This window comes from Sparus aurata, chromosome 23, assembly GCF_900880675.1.
Source record: "Sparus aurata chromosome 23, fSpaAur1.1, whole genome shotgun sequence".
NCBI lineage: Eukaryota > Metazoa > Chordata > Actinopteri > Spariformes > Sparidae > Sparus > Sparus aurata.
Window position 1 is genome coordinate 21420009 of NC_044209.1, and position 14742 is coordinate 21434750.

Below are 14742 nucleotides of genomic sequence, written 5' to 3' on the forward strand. Positions count from 1 at the left end.
AGCAGCCAAGTGAGCTCCCAACGACTCTGACATGCATCTCACAAAAAAGGGTCAAATCTAATAAGGCAAGGTTATTTAGTATGGCACAATTCAGACACAAGGGATTTACAGGGGGATGCAATCACATTAAAATGCATTAAACAAGTATAAAGACATCAAGAGATAAAATTAAAAACGACAAAAATAGGAAAATAAGCTGAACACCAATAGGTTCAAAAGAGACGAGAATAAAGAAGAGAAGTCACAGTGCGCATGGTTGGAGCAGATCGCAGTTTTCTGGGAGTTTGTTCCAGATATGTGGTGCATAATAACAGCTCCTCCACGTTTAGTTTTGACTTCAGAGGACTGAACAATAATGTTGTTTGTTGTTTTTTTCCACAAAAATATACAGGCTTTACTTTTTTTCCCTTCTTTTATTTAGTTGTTTTTTCTGTTAATTTCTGCTTTCAGTGTAGATTTTTTCATCTTTTGGTTATTTTTAGTCTAGCTGTGGTAAAAGTAAGGAATGGGGAGGAAATATTTGTATATTTTTGTTGAGAATTAATAAACAGAGAGAAGCTTTTATGAAGTTATTAGTGTTGTTTTTACATTTATTTAATTGAATACCCATTATTATATTACAAGGTCATTCACATACTGTTTAGAGGGGTTAGATAAATTGGCCAATAATATTACTATACAGGTGCTACCTTGTCTTTTCTCTTTAGGAAAAGGATGGATACTGCAGATAAGACTGCAGAATGTTGGGTAGTGAAAAAGTTACTTCACTTACCTTTTGGGAGAATTAAAACTAATGAAGGGCGTTCTTTGACACTATTTAGGTTAGAGTTGAAATCATGTCCAAAGAATGATCTTTACTGACTGATTTTTATGCCTTAACAAAACTCTTAACAAACTCTTTTTTCATGACTGAATAAACTGCATAAACAAACTGACCTTAAAGGATAACACAACTTTACGGTTTTTCACTTTGTTTATATTTGGCGGACCCTGCCACCTTTCTTGCTTCAAACAAGGTTCTTGGGATGTTATTTTACTCTAAGAACAGCTTGTTTATTCAATAATATACACATTTGATCCAACAATGTCATGCCGACTCTGTGCACCATTGACTGTCTTGGGACGAGGGATGACAGCTCACTGCCCCATCACAGTCATGGATTGGCTAGAACAAACACCATGTTTGAGCATAGATTATGAGACATACCTTGATAAAAGAAAACCAAACACTGATGGCTGACTCGTCTCATCAGATCCGCGTTCATGTCTTGGACACTCAGAAGAAAAAAGGTGTGGAGCTGTTAACTGATCACCACCTGGAGGCTTATGACAGACTACTGGAAACGACCAGTTGTCAAACCTCAGATCTAAGAGAAGCGAACCTTTTTCCACCCTGACTGTGGAATAGTGAACCAGCCTTTACTACACAGGGTTACTAAAGGGGTCACGGGAGTTTGCTCATCCGGTCTTCATGTCTTTTGTGGACCTGTGGAAAAGACCTCCGACTGTGTCCCATCAGTGCATATACAACCAGAGTGAGAGCTCTCCATATTCTCGGCAGATAGACAAACAGATTCCCAGTGGGTGTTGGGCTCTGCAGGGATTATCCATTGTCATTGATTCTGTTTGTAATTTACATTGATTGGATTTCAAGGCGATCTGGGGGAGGTCAGCGTTTGATTAGGGGACCTCAGAATTGGCTCTCTGCTTTTTGCAGATGGTTCTGTTGGCTTCATCACACTGTGACATTCAGAACGCATTGGCCAGGTTTGCAGTTGGATGCGAAGCGGACAGAACAAGTCTGAGGCCAAGGCTTTCAGCCGGAAAAATGCTCTGGTGAAAGAGTTCGGTTATCTTGGGGTATTCGTCACCAGTGAGGGTAAAATGGTCGATCGACATGCAGTCTGGTGTGATGTCAGCAGTAATGCTGGCGTACCGCACTGTTATGATGAAGCAGGAGCTGAGCTGGAATGCAAAGCTTTTGATTTACCAGTTCATCTATGCTCCAAAATGACCTCACCTACATCCATTAACTATGAGTAGTGACAGAAGGAATGAGATTGTGAATAAAAGCAACCATAACGGGTTTCTTCTATAGGATGGCTGGTCTTACATCTGAAAGGAGCTCGGAGTAGAGGTGCTTCCGCTCCTCCACATCAAAAAAAGCCAGTTTAACTGACTCAGACATGCGCCCTTGGAGGTTTTCTGGGCTTGTCCAAGTAGTAGAGGCCCCAAGGTAGACCCAGGACACAATGGGGAGATTATTCATTTTATCTGGCAGTGTATGCGTCTGGATCCTCCAGGAAGAGCCAGACTTCCTTGCTGTGCCCCCCTGGATAAATGGGAAAAAAAGGTTTGCCCCGACTACCACAGGCTGAAGTATCGCATTGAATAGACATTTGTGGTCTATGGATTTTCACATGTATACCAGTTTGTGTACTAAGATGCGCTAGGGGATTGTGGCTGATTTATTCAATGTCACCATGGAGACAGACAACAAATGAGAACACACTGAATATTGTTGACTCAAGACCAGCACTGGATTTATGAATGAGACAGCAAACACCATGATGCTTTAGTAGTTTGTTGGCTGCACAACGTTAACATTTGTATAAATCCATAAAGTCCGCTGCTTCTAGATCACATTTGACAAAGTTTTCTAGTAATGAACAAGTTGTTTGCTCCATTTAGTCGCTTAGATAACAGAACTGACATTATTTACTGTTTGATTTATAATATGTGAAGCTAATTTCACTCATGAAAACATTGCCGGCAGTGTTGCAAAGATAAGTTATTCCTTTGAAGAAAGCACTGATGTAAGCCCAGTCAATAAGAGGCAAAAAACAACATACACATTTTAACCAATAGTATTTAATGGTTTATGCAACTCTCTGCTAAGGCCCAATCTCCCCCCAACAGTACTATTAGGTAGACCAGTCCCTTGCATTTTATTGGCCAAAAATAAATTCAAACATACCTAAATAAATATGTGTTTATGGTAGGGGGTCAATCAAAACAGTAACAGTTCTAATTAAAGGCAACTTGAAAAACACAACAGTTTTCTCCATAAAACTGGTTAAATTGAAAAGTTTTTTAAAAAAATGTAAAAGGGGTCGTTTCTCACCAGCTTCCACTCCATATCAAGTAACACGACTCTAAAACCATTCAATATAAAAACTGAGGTGGAACACTGCCACCAGCTGGAAGTTATAAGCTTTGGTCACAGGAGTTTGACGAGGAGATGGGAAAGGGTAAGGGGGTTAGCTTATATCCCTCCTCGTCACAAACTATCTGGGTCTGGAATTTAAGCAGGGCAGGGGATCCCAGAACAGCGGATTTGATGACATAGTGCCATAGATATTTAGGGTTCAATACGATAACAGGCCAGACTGGTTCTCTCAGTAAAGTTCAGGGTGATGAGAACAAATTGTTTGAGCTTGTGGAGTTCAGACTACCTCGGACCAGAATGGCTCATGCATGTGTGTATGTGAGTGCGTATGGATATGTGGCCTTCTGCAGTCCATTCCATCTGGCCAAGCTGAAGCAGTTCTATACTTCTTTTTATTTTCTCTTTTTTAAGCAGAAAAAGAAAATCCCAAACACTGAACCCCACGTTTCACCAACACAGTGCCAAACCTCGCCCCATGCTGTGTGAGTCGTCCAGGGCTTTGACCCCCAGAACAATGCCACCCTTTATGAGAATGGAGGACAGGTAGGCTGGGGTGGGTGGACATTAGACGGATGAAGGGTGACGTGGGTCTCCCTTCACAACCCGTCCATGACTTCTCACCCACCCCTTGCCGTCGTCTGACCAGTTTCTCTTAGGTTCTTCGTGGCAAGGTGGGATGCTGATGGGAGGGGAGACAGTACGGTGTCACCCGCACCTCACTCTTTCAAATGTTTCCATCAGTCAGTTAAGGGGTGTGGGCTCAGTTTGAGGCGCTGCTGTTGGAGGAGCTGGATGTGGAGGCCACTGCCATTCCCGAAGTGCCCGAGGAGGCAACCGACTTGCGGATGTGGGGCATGAGGAAGGGGTCACTGGCCAGCTGGTGCACATCAATGCGGTCCTCCTTACGGTAGACTAGACAGCGCCTTATAAAGGCCTGGAGGGACACAGAATTAGAATGGAATGATTAAGAAAATAAAAATCCTAAGTGCAAATATCAGCCTTAACAATGTTTTAGTAAAAAGATAAGGACTAAATAAATGTATGCATAAAAACTTTTCCCTTCAAATTTTATGTGAACATGTGTTGATATGAGCGATTACAAGGAGGGCATTGTGAGAGTGGAAAATCCAAATCCAAACATTAAAACAGACTAAACAAAAGCAGTGAGGTGAGAGAGTTCAGTACCTTAGCTTCAGGTGTCACTACTGGTTTAGGGGGAAACTGCACATCTGTTGCCTTCAGTATGGTGTTTTCCTGCAGGATGTCCTGCTGGGACTGGTTGTGGCCGAAGGGCTGGAGAGCAAAAAGAAGAAGTGTTACTAACTCACAACAAAACATGAAATTAAATAAAAGAGAATAGTAAGAATTAAAGTGTGTTGAGGATAAGTACACTGTCCATCATAAAAAGTACCATAATCTTATTTTGTCTAAAAATCTAATCTACACATTGAGAAGCCTTAATTATGTAAATAACATTTTCAATTAAACCTATGTGACTCAGGGAAAGTGTCCCCGTTGCATTTTCTGCTCGTCTCTGACAAAACTATAACTTCAAAACTCAATGATTGTTCAAATGTCTTGTTCCAACATATTTCATCCCGTTTGTGTTTCTTACCTTGCGGCCGTACAAACACTGGTAGAAAATGACTCCCACAGACCACACGTCCACCTTGTTGGAGATTTTGGGTGGTTCCTTCCCAACCACAAAGCACTCAGGGGGCAGATACCTGATGTGTAAAAGGAGGGCCATGTTAAACTAATCAGTTTCCACAGATTACATTTTGCTGTCCAGATTCAATGTACATTTTGTAGACTTAAGAGTTGAGTGTTGTAGAATGATATTTTTTTTCACAATAATGTCAGCTCTCTGCTTCATTAACTAACATTACCATAATTATTGTCAACACTGTACGACAGGTGGTCCTCAACCCAATTACAACTTTGTACATTAGTGTACAGTGTATATACAGTGTAGATGAGGCAGCATACAAGCGTCAACAAACAGAAGTTGAACTTTGTATATCCATATACCAAGACATACCTCTGTAATACTACAACTACAGAGGATAAAGCACCACAGAACACAATGATCTGGTGCAGCAATGAAGGTCTTTTGGCCAAAACAAACAAAGAATTTAACTTTGTGTACATAAAAACAATAGACAGGGATACTTTTCAACACTGAATCGATTTAGAAAATGCTGAGGTATATAGTGTTATGTAATTATGGTCTGATATGACTTTTTCTGTTTAATAAGTCACGTCTGCAACTTGCATCATCTCATGACACAAGCTCTACTCTTTGCCATCTATTTATCATCTCTTCCATCGCTGGTGCAAAGAAATCCCCTGAGCCACGAAAAACCGTTAAGCCGGGAGTCTTGCATCTGAGAAACTACAATCAATCATGTGTGCTGTCAGACGTAGTAACCATCTAGGACACTGCTCTATGTGCCAAGTGTAAAACTCACAGCTTCAGTATTCTTTAAGTGATCTGAAGGGAATTTACATGTGTGTGTGTGTGTGTGTGTGTGTGTGTGTGTGTGTGTACAGATGTAAGACAGCCATTTCAAACATTAAATGTTGGTTTAGTGGCATGAAGTAAGATTGAAAGCATTCAAATATCATTAAATGCATAAAATAAAAATGCATCCAGACACCAAAATGATGACTTTTACTTCCCAATAAACTGCACTGTGAGAAACCACAAGGGCAAAAGGAAATATTTCCACAGACATAAAATTACCCTTTGAGGACCAATGTCCGGTTGTAAATAAAAAGCAGCAGAATTTATTATATCGCAGATGATGGCACCACTGCGGCAGTGTGTCATTGTCCAGTATAAATCTTACCAGTATGTCCCTGCTCCCTGTGACGTCAGCTCCATCCCATCCACTGAGTTGTAGCTATCGTCATCCATGATCTTCGACAAGCCGAAGTCTGTGATCTTGATCTCACCGCAGGCAGTGCCGTTCACCAAAAGGATGTTACCTGATTAGGAAAAGGAAAGGATTTTTAAAGGCATGTAAGAACATGTCTGCATTGTTCAGATTTATATCAACTTTTAAAGTCAAAAATGACAGTCATACTTTGAATGATTCACTTTTGTTGAATGCATGAAGATTGTCTGTGTTCCTGTGTAAACATTTAAAATGCTGAAATCAAATCTTGATGAATCAATGGGCAGCCAAACCATTAGACTGTATGATTTTATGTTTTCACTGTCAACAACTTCTGGCCCAATTTTCCTACTCAGCCCGATTGGTTCAGTCAGTTGTGATGACCAAATCATAGCTCTAATTGGGCCAACAATCACATTCTGCACCTCTGCTTTTAGCTGCTTGCAAATAACCAGTGTTGGGTACCATGTGGACCAGGATAAAAACTCAACACGAATATAACTGTAGAAGCATGTCAAGTGCTTAATTAAATTACATTTGTTGTGATCGTTTAATTTTAAATAGAACTGTGCCTTGAACTCTGAAACAAGTTTCAATGAGTTTGAGACATATTGTGGCTAAGAGACCCACCGGGTTTAAGGTCGTAGTGGATAATGGGCGGTCTGATCTCATTGAGGTACTTGAGGGCGTTTACAATCTGCATGATGATGGAGCGGCCCTCTTTCTCTGACATAAGCTTGTGCTGCTTCAGGTAGAAGTCCAAGTCGTTGCCCTCACAGTACTCCAGAACTGTGCAGAACCTGCAACAAGGGAGATGCATTTAACCAGCGTGGCAGGAAATGGTACATCCAATCAAAACAAAGTTATAGCTCTGCACATTGAAAATTCTGGGATTTGGCTCAAAATGGACAAAACTGCATAAATGTCAGTATGTTATGGGAGGGACACATTTGTTTAAAAATGGAATGACTTACGAGTCAGTGTCAAGCGAAAAGTAGTCGTAGAGTTTAACTATTCGTGGGTGGTCCAGCTCTTTATGGATTCTATATTCTCTGCACGCATGTCTGAAACAAAGAAAGTTCTCAATATTTGCACCAATCATTTTAATTGTAATTATTATGTACAGTGACTGCAGTTAATAAAGGACGAACAGAACATCATTCATAGCCAAAATTTGCACTCACTTGTGATAATTTTCCTTCTTCTCATCCCTCCAGTTCTTGTTTAACTGGTGGATTTTGACCGCAACATACCTTTGCTCTGTTAAGTCAAAGGCCTGGAAAATAAATGTCTCCGGTTAGTTAGGAACTGCATTTGGCATTACTTTGTTTAAGCTGCAGTGAGACTCTTGCTTCATATTAAGAGCCTCTGATCATTCATCATTTTTATAGTGATGACAGCAGATTCTTGGAACAACTCTCACATTCTGGCACAATCATTTACCTCAAAATGTTGATGATGTCAGCTTAGTGTAATGTAATGAAACATAAATCCTCAAATATTTTCCAAAGTGTGTGCAACCACTGCGTTCACTTAAATAATACAATCTGACTTAAAAAATTAAATAACTTAAATAACTTTTTAAAGCAGCATAAAAAAAAACACCATTTATTGCAAACCTACTCTGTAGGTAGGTCGTTCATTTTTTAATAATATGGTTTGTAAATCAACTGTAACAAGTGAATACCAATGCTGCCTTTCTATGTCTGATATACAGGAAGTTTTGGCAAACTTCACTGAACAATTTTTTTAAAAAGATGTTTTTACAGTGTATAACTCCTTTCAGAAAAGAAGTAGCTCTGACCTAATCGGGAAAGATTTCTCTCACCTTGTAAACTTCACTGAAACCTCCTCTTCCAAGTAAATGGAGTAGCAGGTATCGGTCATTTAACGTAGGGTGATCTTTGAATCTGCACAGGATGAGAATCAAATTCAAATGTATAAATGAAAAGAGCAGAGGATCACATCAGTAGATACACTACCAAAGGACCATATAAGAAGAGATCATACTGAGAATTATCCTCATTGTGGATCCTTTTTAGCTCGCGAATGTGCAGGTTTCGCACTCGCTCCAATCTCTCCAGCTCGGCCTGGATCTCTGCCTCCTCCTGCAATGGGCAATAAAATAGTATCAAAACCCATTAGCAAATAAAAGACAACAATACGCACGTTGTTGTCGTCATCTTAAACAATAACACATTATAAATTACCTTCTTAAGATGGCCTAGTCTTAGTTTAAAGATTTCCTCTTGCTCATGGTACTCTGCCTGTGATAACCTGCAAGCACACAGAACCAACATCAGTGCAACTCCAAATATGCCTGCATGGGAAAAATCAGCGGCTTTAAAATAGAAGACGAATAACAAACAAAAGCATCGTACGCTTCACTTTCAGTTCCATTGGTCTTGCTTTTGCGTTTGTTTTGCTCCAAGCTTGGCGGTGGAGTCTGGGCCATGGAGGGCGGTTTGCGTTTGGCCAGCAGCTTCCTCTGTCTTTCAATGTCCTCTCGCTGGGAGTTGATCCTTTCTTGTTGTCTGAAAACAGATTAAATATTGCAGTGAAAATACAGACCTAATGTATTTATGACCAAGCCCTCTGGTTCCCTGGTTGAGATGCTGCCTTTATATCTTCTATGAAGGATGTGCTCAAGTCAAATCACTGACACACAGATTTCAAGTCTCTGTATTGACACGTGTAAGTTTAATTCAATCATTTCAGGGACAGTATACTGCAATTAATGTAATATACACTGCCACAATTTGTTGTCTAAAATGCAAAGATTTATCATTTAAGTTGCAAGAAAAGGATTTTCACATACATTAATAACTACCCAGTTTCAAACAGACTTATAGAGGATTATGTTGAAGCAGTTTTGCATCTTGAACTAGCACAGCTACTTAAAAATGTTTCAATTTTTTTTTTAAAAAGTCCTCACTTGATAAGGTTTTGGAAGGCATATCCATCTGTCCACTGCTCAGTAAAAGACGCTCCATGTCTCACTGTGGTGAAGTGACCCAGTCGAAGCCTGTCCTGCATGCTTTTGTCCCGGCACGCCATCTTCTCCTGTTTTGACTGGACGAAGGGCAGATAAATGCAGACATCAAACCACTGCCGGTGATTTCATGTGGTTTCTAAAACTAGCTCACATCAAAAACCCACAAAATGACCAACTAAGTCACAGTGCTATTAGGTGAACATACTTTTTCAATCAACAGCTTCTTGGACATGGTGACACACTTGTTTAGGCGTTCCTTGTATCGTTCCAGCATTCTCTGCTGTTCATCAATCTGTCTCCTCAGATCACAGTTAGCCTGGAGTAGAGTGGACAATCAAGCCGGAAAAGGTCAGGTAAAAAAGTATTCACAAGCAATTATTCTACATTTACAGACAGATGTGGTGTCATCTCTAACATGCCCCGAGTGAAAACCACAGCACAGAACATCAAAAATTTGAAAATGGCAAGTAGAGAAGCAGGGATGAAATGTAATGAGATTAGTACCCGCAGCAAATCGTCTATTCGTCCCTCCTTCTTCTCCAGGTCGGAGTTCTTGTTGTTCTCCATTGCTGTTAGTTTCTCTACAGTAAGGTCAGACTACAGGGTACAGTGAGTACAAAAAAAGAGTTTATGTTAATAACACATTCTGTATCAGTGAAAACTGTACCACAACAAGTAGTCCAAGCTAACAAGCTCTTTCAGTTGCTGACAATTCTTGTAATTTATTGGTTTGTATCCCAACCAGCTCTGATCTCGGAAGCAAGTACCTGTGTGGCTTTGTGGAGCATGTGAAGAACAGCAGGCTTCAGTGAACATGACGAGTGCTCAGTGTTGACCGAGCTTACGGAGGAGGGGCTTCCCTGCTGCACCTGGGAGGCAAAAACATTCATCCAGTAAAAATCTTGCACATACAGAGGGGTATCTGGATGTGTACATTTCATCAAATTGAAAAATGAATCCACTCATGATAAAACATGACTGACCATTAATTTCTCACAGAAAAAGCACTCTACAACTCTCAAATTCATTTCAAGGCTACAAGGGGATTCATCTAACTTGAAAATATGTTAAAGCCCCCAGTCTCAAAAAGAGAATCAAACCCCAAAACGCATGAGTAAAGGGTTCATCTCAACCCTACAGTCATTTAACTGCAGTATGTGCATACATGATGGTCCATTTGCATCGGTAATAATTCTCTGCAATATGTTCTCCATCATTTTTCTTTTCTCTGCACTTTGGCCGAGGATGATACAATTAATCCAATTACACTGATTCCGTGCTAACAGTGTTTACAGACCACATCAGATTCCTTCCACCTGTAAAGACGTTTGACCTCTTGGTGTTAATAACAAGCGTGAATGTCAGAATGACAGGACAGAGTGTTAAGAGATTTAAAAAAAAAAAAAAAAAAAGAGCACGAGACAGACCATAGAGCAAACAAGCTCACCGTGACAGGGGGGTTGGAGAGGGAGTGTTGTGGGGAAGAGCGGACTACTGGTGGAATTCCCCTGGCAGGGCTGGTACCAGGACCGCTACCTCCCGCAAACTGACAGACATGAAAAGAGAGAAAAAGGAGGAAAGTAGCTTAATGTAGACAAGGGTGGCAAAAAGGGGGTTAGAAAGTAAGCATGAAAGGCTGCCGAAATACTGAAGCATTTTTATAAAACATGGGCTCTCTTGGATCCCCGGTTGGTACAACAAAGGAAGAATTTTCTGCCACTTACCTCAAAATAATCACTAATTTTATGTCCCCTTGCTCCTGCTTTACCTAGAAGACAGAGGCAGAGAGGTCAGAGATAGGATGATTTGTGGTGTAGTGACAAGACGATCAAGTCTGTGGGACAATCCTACCTTGACTGCTGTCAAAATGGTCTGCTTTCCGTTTTCTCACTCTCTGGTCATTTGCTTTTTTCTCAGGAGTCTGTCAGAAAGGTAGTGCAAACAAATCACGTGTTTAATGAGGTAACACAAGAGAGATGGTTGGCATAAAAATCCTGTTCGTATGTGACAGAGACAAACCTCTAGCTCCTTGTCACTAAGCGAGCCCACACTGCATAGACTCTGATTAGATGACTCATTCTGATTCTGACCCGAACCCTGTTAAGAGGAGGTAAAAGCACCAAAAATGAAGCACATAGGGCAATTGAATACAAAAAATGCATAAAACATGCAAGAGATATTCATTTGAGAAATACTTTTTCCAAAATGTGCGCGCACACAATTGTAGTGTATGTGTACATGTGGTAGAGAGTGCACATAGGGTTGGAGAACAGACTAAAATGGGTGAGAAACGGGAAAAAGGAACGAAATAAATCGGAGGTTTGGTGCAACACTGTCACCATTAACTTCCCACTGAATCTAGACCGGCATCAGTCCTAATGCCGGTTCCCTCGGTGATGCCTGTCAGTCAAATGAATCACATCAGAATTCAGCAGGCACTGTCCAATCAGGGGGAGATACTTAGTCATTCAGAGCACACTAGAGCTCTCTTGCTGAACCCTCCTAAAATGGCTGAACATTAGGCATGCTGCTGAGGAAATATTCCTCTCTCTCCGTCTGTCACCTTTAGATAATGTCATACAGTTTTCTCCTGTACTGCGGTCTTAACCAGTCTTTTCTTCTCTCTCTCTGGAGAAAGCCGGGGAAAGATGCTCAGCTTGATCTAAGAGCGACAGCTTGTTTTTACCTCTCCTTCCTGAGATATCTTGGTTTGTTTGATCAGACTTTTTCAAAAGGAAACATACTTTTTCAACAATGAGTAAGCCCTCTCCGTTCCATTATCAAAAAGTGTTCTCACTTTTTGCCCTTAGCAAAAAAGGATAGCAATTTCCCCCCTTTCTTATACCATCTTGGTGATGACAGGAGAGCAGCAGTGGCACAGGGATGTTCAAGGTCACAAAAAACCCCTCTAAGCTGCTCTGTGACATTGATGGGCTTTTAGACCACCAACCCATATTTCTTCATAGCCATTTGTTGACACTCTTCTCTCTCAGTTCGCCCCCTACCCACATTGCATCCCTCGTCATACAGGGTGGCTATGGCATAATGCCTTACCGAGAGCCGCCATTTTCTCTGCGGCAGCAGCCATGCCATGCTCTGGGCTCAGCTCTGCCTATGGCTGGCACAGGGCCCACTCCTGGCGCTGACTCTCGCTCCCTAACTGTTCCAAGATCACCTTCCACAAAGACAGCTCCATCCGTGTAGCGAGCAAGAGGCTGGAAGGCTAAATGCTGCCTCCGCTCACACCTGGTCAAGAACTATTTCTGCATTCCTCCTCTGCCTTCACTCCTCCTCCCCCTACCACCCCTGTCCTGTCTGTGGCCTTTTTGGCAGGCATCGCTACTTGCATATACAGCCACTCATGAGCCAGGGAGAGATGCCATATCACACCAGCCAAAAAACACAGACATAGCTCAACCTTCTCCAGAGACAGACAAAGAAAAGGAGTGGGGCCAAGCTTGTCCAGGCCAAAACGGCAGAATGATACTGAGGCGGAGTGAGACAAAGAAAGGACGAAATTTACAAAAAATGTGTAATCAAGAAAATCTGCGATTATTAGCACTTTGACCGGAGAGAGTCCTCATGCTCCACCTCAGTGACATCTGCTGTAACACAAACCTTTGCAACACCGACCCCAGTGAAGCGAGCCTCCAACAGCTCCTGCCGTCGGGGGTCCAAGCTATGCAGTTCTTCCATCATGGCTGCAGAGACAAGAGCACAGATTAAGGAAGGCATTTTTGGGGTCTGGTATATTCAAGTGGGAGTGACGGATCTCTGTTTCAAAAGCATTGGTTGTGATGAGTCATGACTGTTTTTAGCTATATGGATGTGGAAAATTCCTGTTCTGAGTCATCAATAAGCCTGACAATAATGTTTTCCACTATCATGTGTGTTCAACAAGCACCAGTCATGAAACCTGAGTACCCCAGGTAAATACAGTACTAAAGTGCACAATCTGGCCCAGAATATAGCCAATATGAGATATCAAATATGCATTTAAGATGTAGGCCAGATGTGTAGAGTCATTGTCTAGAAAATTATAGCATCATGTGATAACACCCTGGCATTATAGGCCTAAGCTTACATGGCGCTGGAGTTATGAAAGGTCACTAATGGAGGGACTGCCAAGTATACTCACAGCAATGGAAACGGCCGTTACAGACAATAAGTGCACAGCTTGTTAGCTTGTGGAAAGGTTAACGTCTAAGTTACACACCCAACACTGACTGCCATGTCTGTTATCTATGGCTTACATAGGTTAAATGAACAGTGTACATTAACATGTATTATTGTCCTTATCCCAGTGTAACTTTACTCAGAATTTGGTTCACTGGCTCAATTAATATTATCATGAACAGCAAAAATGTTCTCGAGATCACCAGTGAATTATCAGCGAGGTGGCTTGCTAACATTTGGGTACATGAGCTAACAAGACTGCCGATCTTGGCCATCACTTAGCATTGCAATCAGAGCTAACGGTTAGCGTTAGCGTTAGCTAGCAACATAGGACCCGATTTTGTCAAGTAACGTACCTAAACAAGGCAAACGGTAAATGATGTAGGCTCAGTCACATTTGACCAACTATGTGGCGACGTAAGCTGTCACTCAAAGCAGTAAATTATTATACAAACACACGCTAGCCTTAGGTGGCTAACAGGCTAACGATAACTCGTCCATCAAAAAGAAGCATCTTCTCGGTTCTGTGTTGTCAGATGCTCATGCCACGACGCTCGTCCCCACTGAAACAAGACCACTGTCCACATATATTCTGTTATTCGACAACCTAACGGGATACTTACTGCAATTTAATACGTCCTCGGTCCTCCGGAGGGCCTGTTGTTAACCCTGAAACCGTCCCCGTTGTTTCCCCGGTGCTCGGCAGACCCTCCCAGGCTAGGCCACATCAACAGCCGCGTCCCTCGCGTGTTGATTGTTAACGATCAAGGCACGGGAGCGGGCGGTGTGGCTGACGGTAGACGACGGAGGATTCCCTCGGAGGCCTCGACAACTCCGGGTATCCCAAAGCCGCCTTGCTCTGCTCCTTAAACGGGGATCCCCATCGCATCCATCTCTCCAAGGACCATATCGTGCCTATGTCGGGTGTCTCCTTCCACACAATGGCGACCCTCGAGATTCTGCTTTTTCCACCAGGTATAAATATATGCCGTCTTCAGGCTAGTGGCAGTTAACGTTACCCCTATCTTTTTCTCCCCCGGTGGTGAGATGAATTTCGGGTCCTGGCTTTCAGCGCGATCAAAACAAAGTTCGGCCCCAGTCGTCTTCCTCGCCGCAGGGGAGAAGCCCAGTCTGTTTCGGAAGTTGTGCTGTTGCAAGCGTTTCAGTTGAATCCGGATCGATTCGGTTCGGTTCTCATGTTTTTGCAATGTAAACAATAATCAGTAAAATCTCATATTTTCTCGTGAGATTGTTCAAGTATTTTTCACCTTCGTTCAGTCCACGCCTGCCCCAAATCTCTTGTCTGGACCAATGGCAAATCTCTCTGTACACAATGCCATTTAACAGCGCCCACCCACACAACCACCAAAATCATCACTTATCACAAAGTGGCCATTTCCATGATGTTCACGCCCACATACTGTACTTATATAATATTAACAAACGACCAGATACATGTATTTTTTTTTCTTTTCCAAAGTTACCGCTGAGGCACAAATCAG

At 41.9% G+C, this 14742-nt stretch overlaps 1 protein-coding gene across 3 annotated transcripts; it reads right to left on the minus strand.

Moving 5' to 3' along the window:
- Positions 1-2851: 2851 nt before the first annotated feature.
- Positions 2852-14613, minus strand: tlk2 (tousled-like kinase 2). 3 transcript variants are annotated; one of them, XM_030408436.1, is made up of 21 exons: positions 13864-14613; positions 12683-12765; positions 11084-11161; positions 10916-10985; positions 10789-10832; positions 10512-10610; positions 9832-9933; positions 9569-9661; positions 9270-9380; positions 9005-9141; positions 8451-8603; positions 8280-8346; positions 8080-8177; positions 7898-7979; positions 7254-7345; positions 7044-7133; positions 6700-6869; positions 6022-6160; positions 4785-4896; positions 4355-4462; positions 2852-4103 (listed from the first exon to the last, which is right to left on the minus strand). In XM_030408436.1, the coding sequence occupies exons 2-21, from the start codon at positions 12761-12763 to the stop codon at positions 3930-3932; spliced, it is 2100 nt and encodes a 699-aa protein (XP_030264296.1). In that variant the 5' UTR covers positions 12764-12765; positions 13864-14613; the 3' UTR covers positions 2852-3929. The 3 variants fall into 3 exon arrangements, with proteins under 3 accessions (XP_030264296.1, XP_030264297.1, XP_030264298.1); XM_030408437.1 differs by lacking the exon at positions 13864-14613 and adding an exon at positions 13597-13786; XM_030408438.1 differs by lacking the exon at positions 10512-10610.
- Positions 14614-14742: the final 129 nt, after the last annotated feature.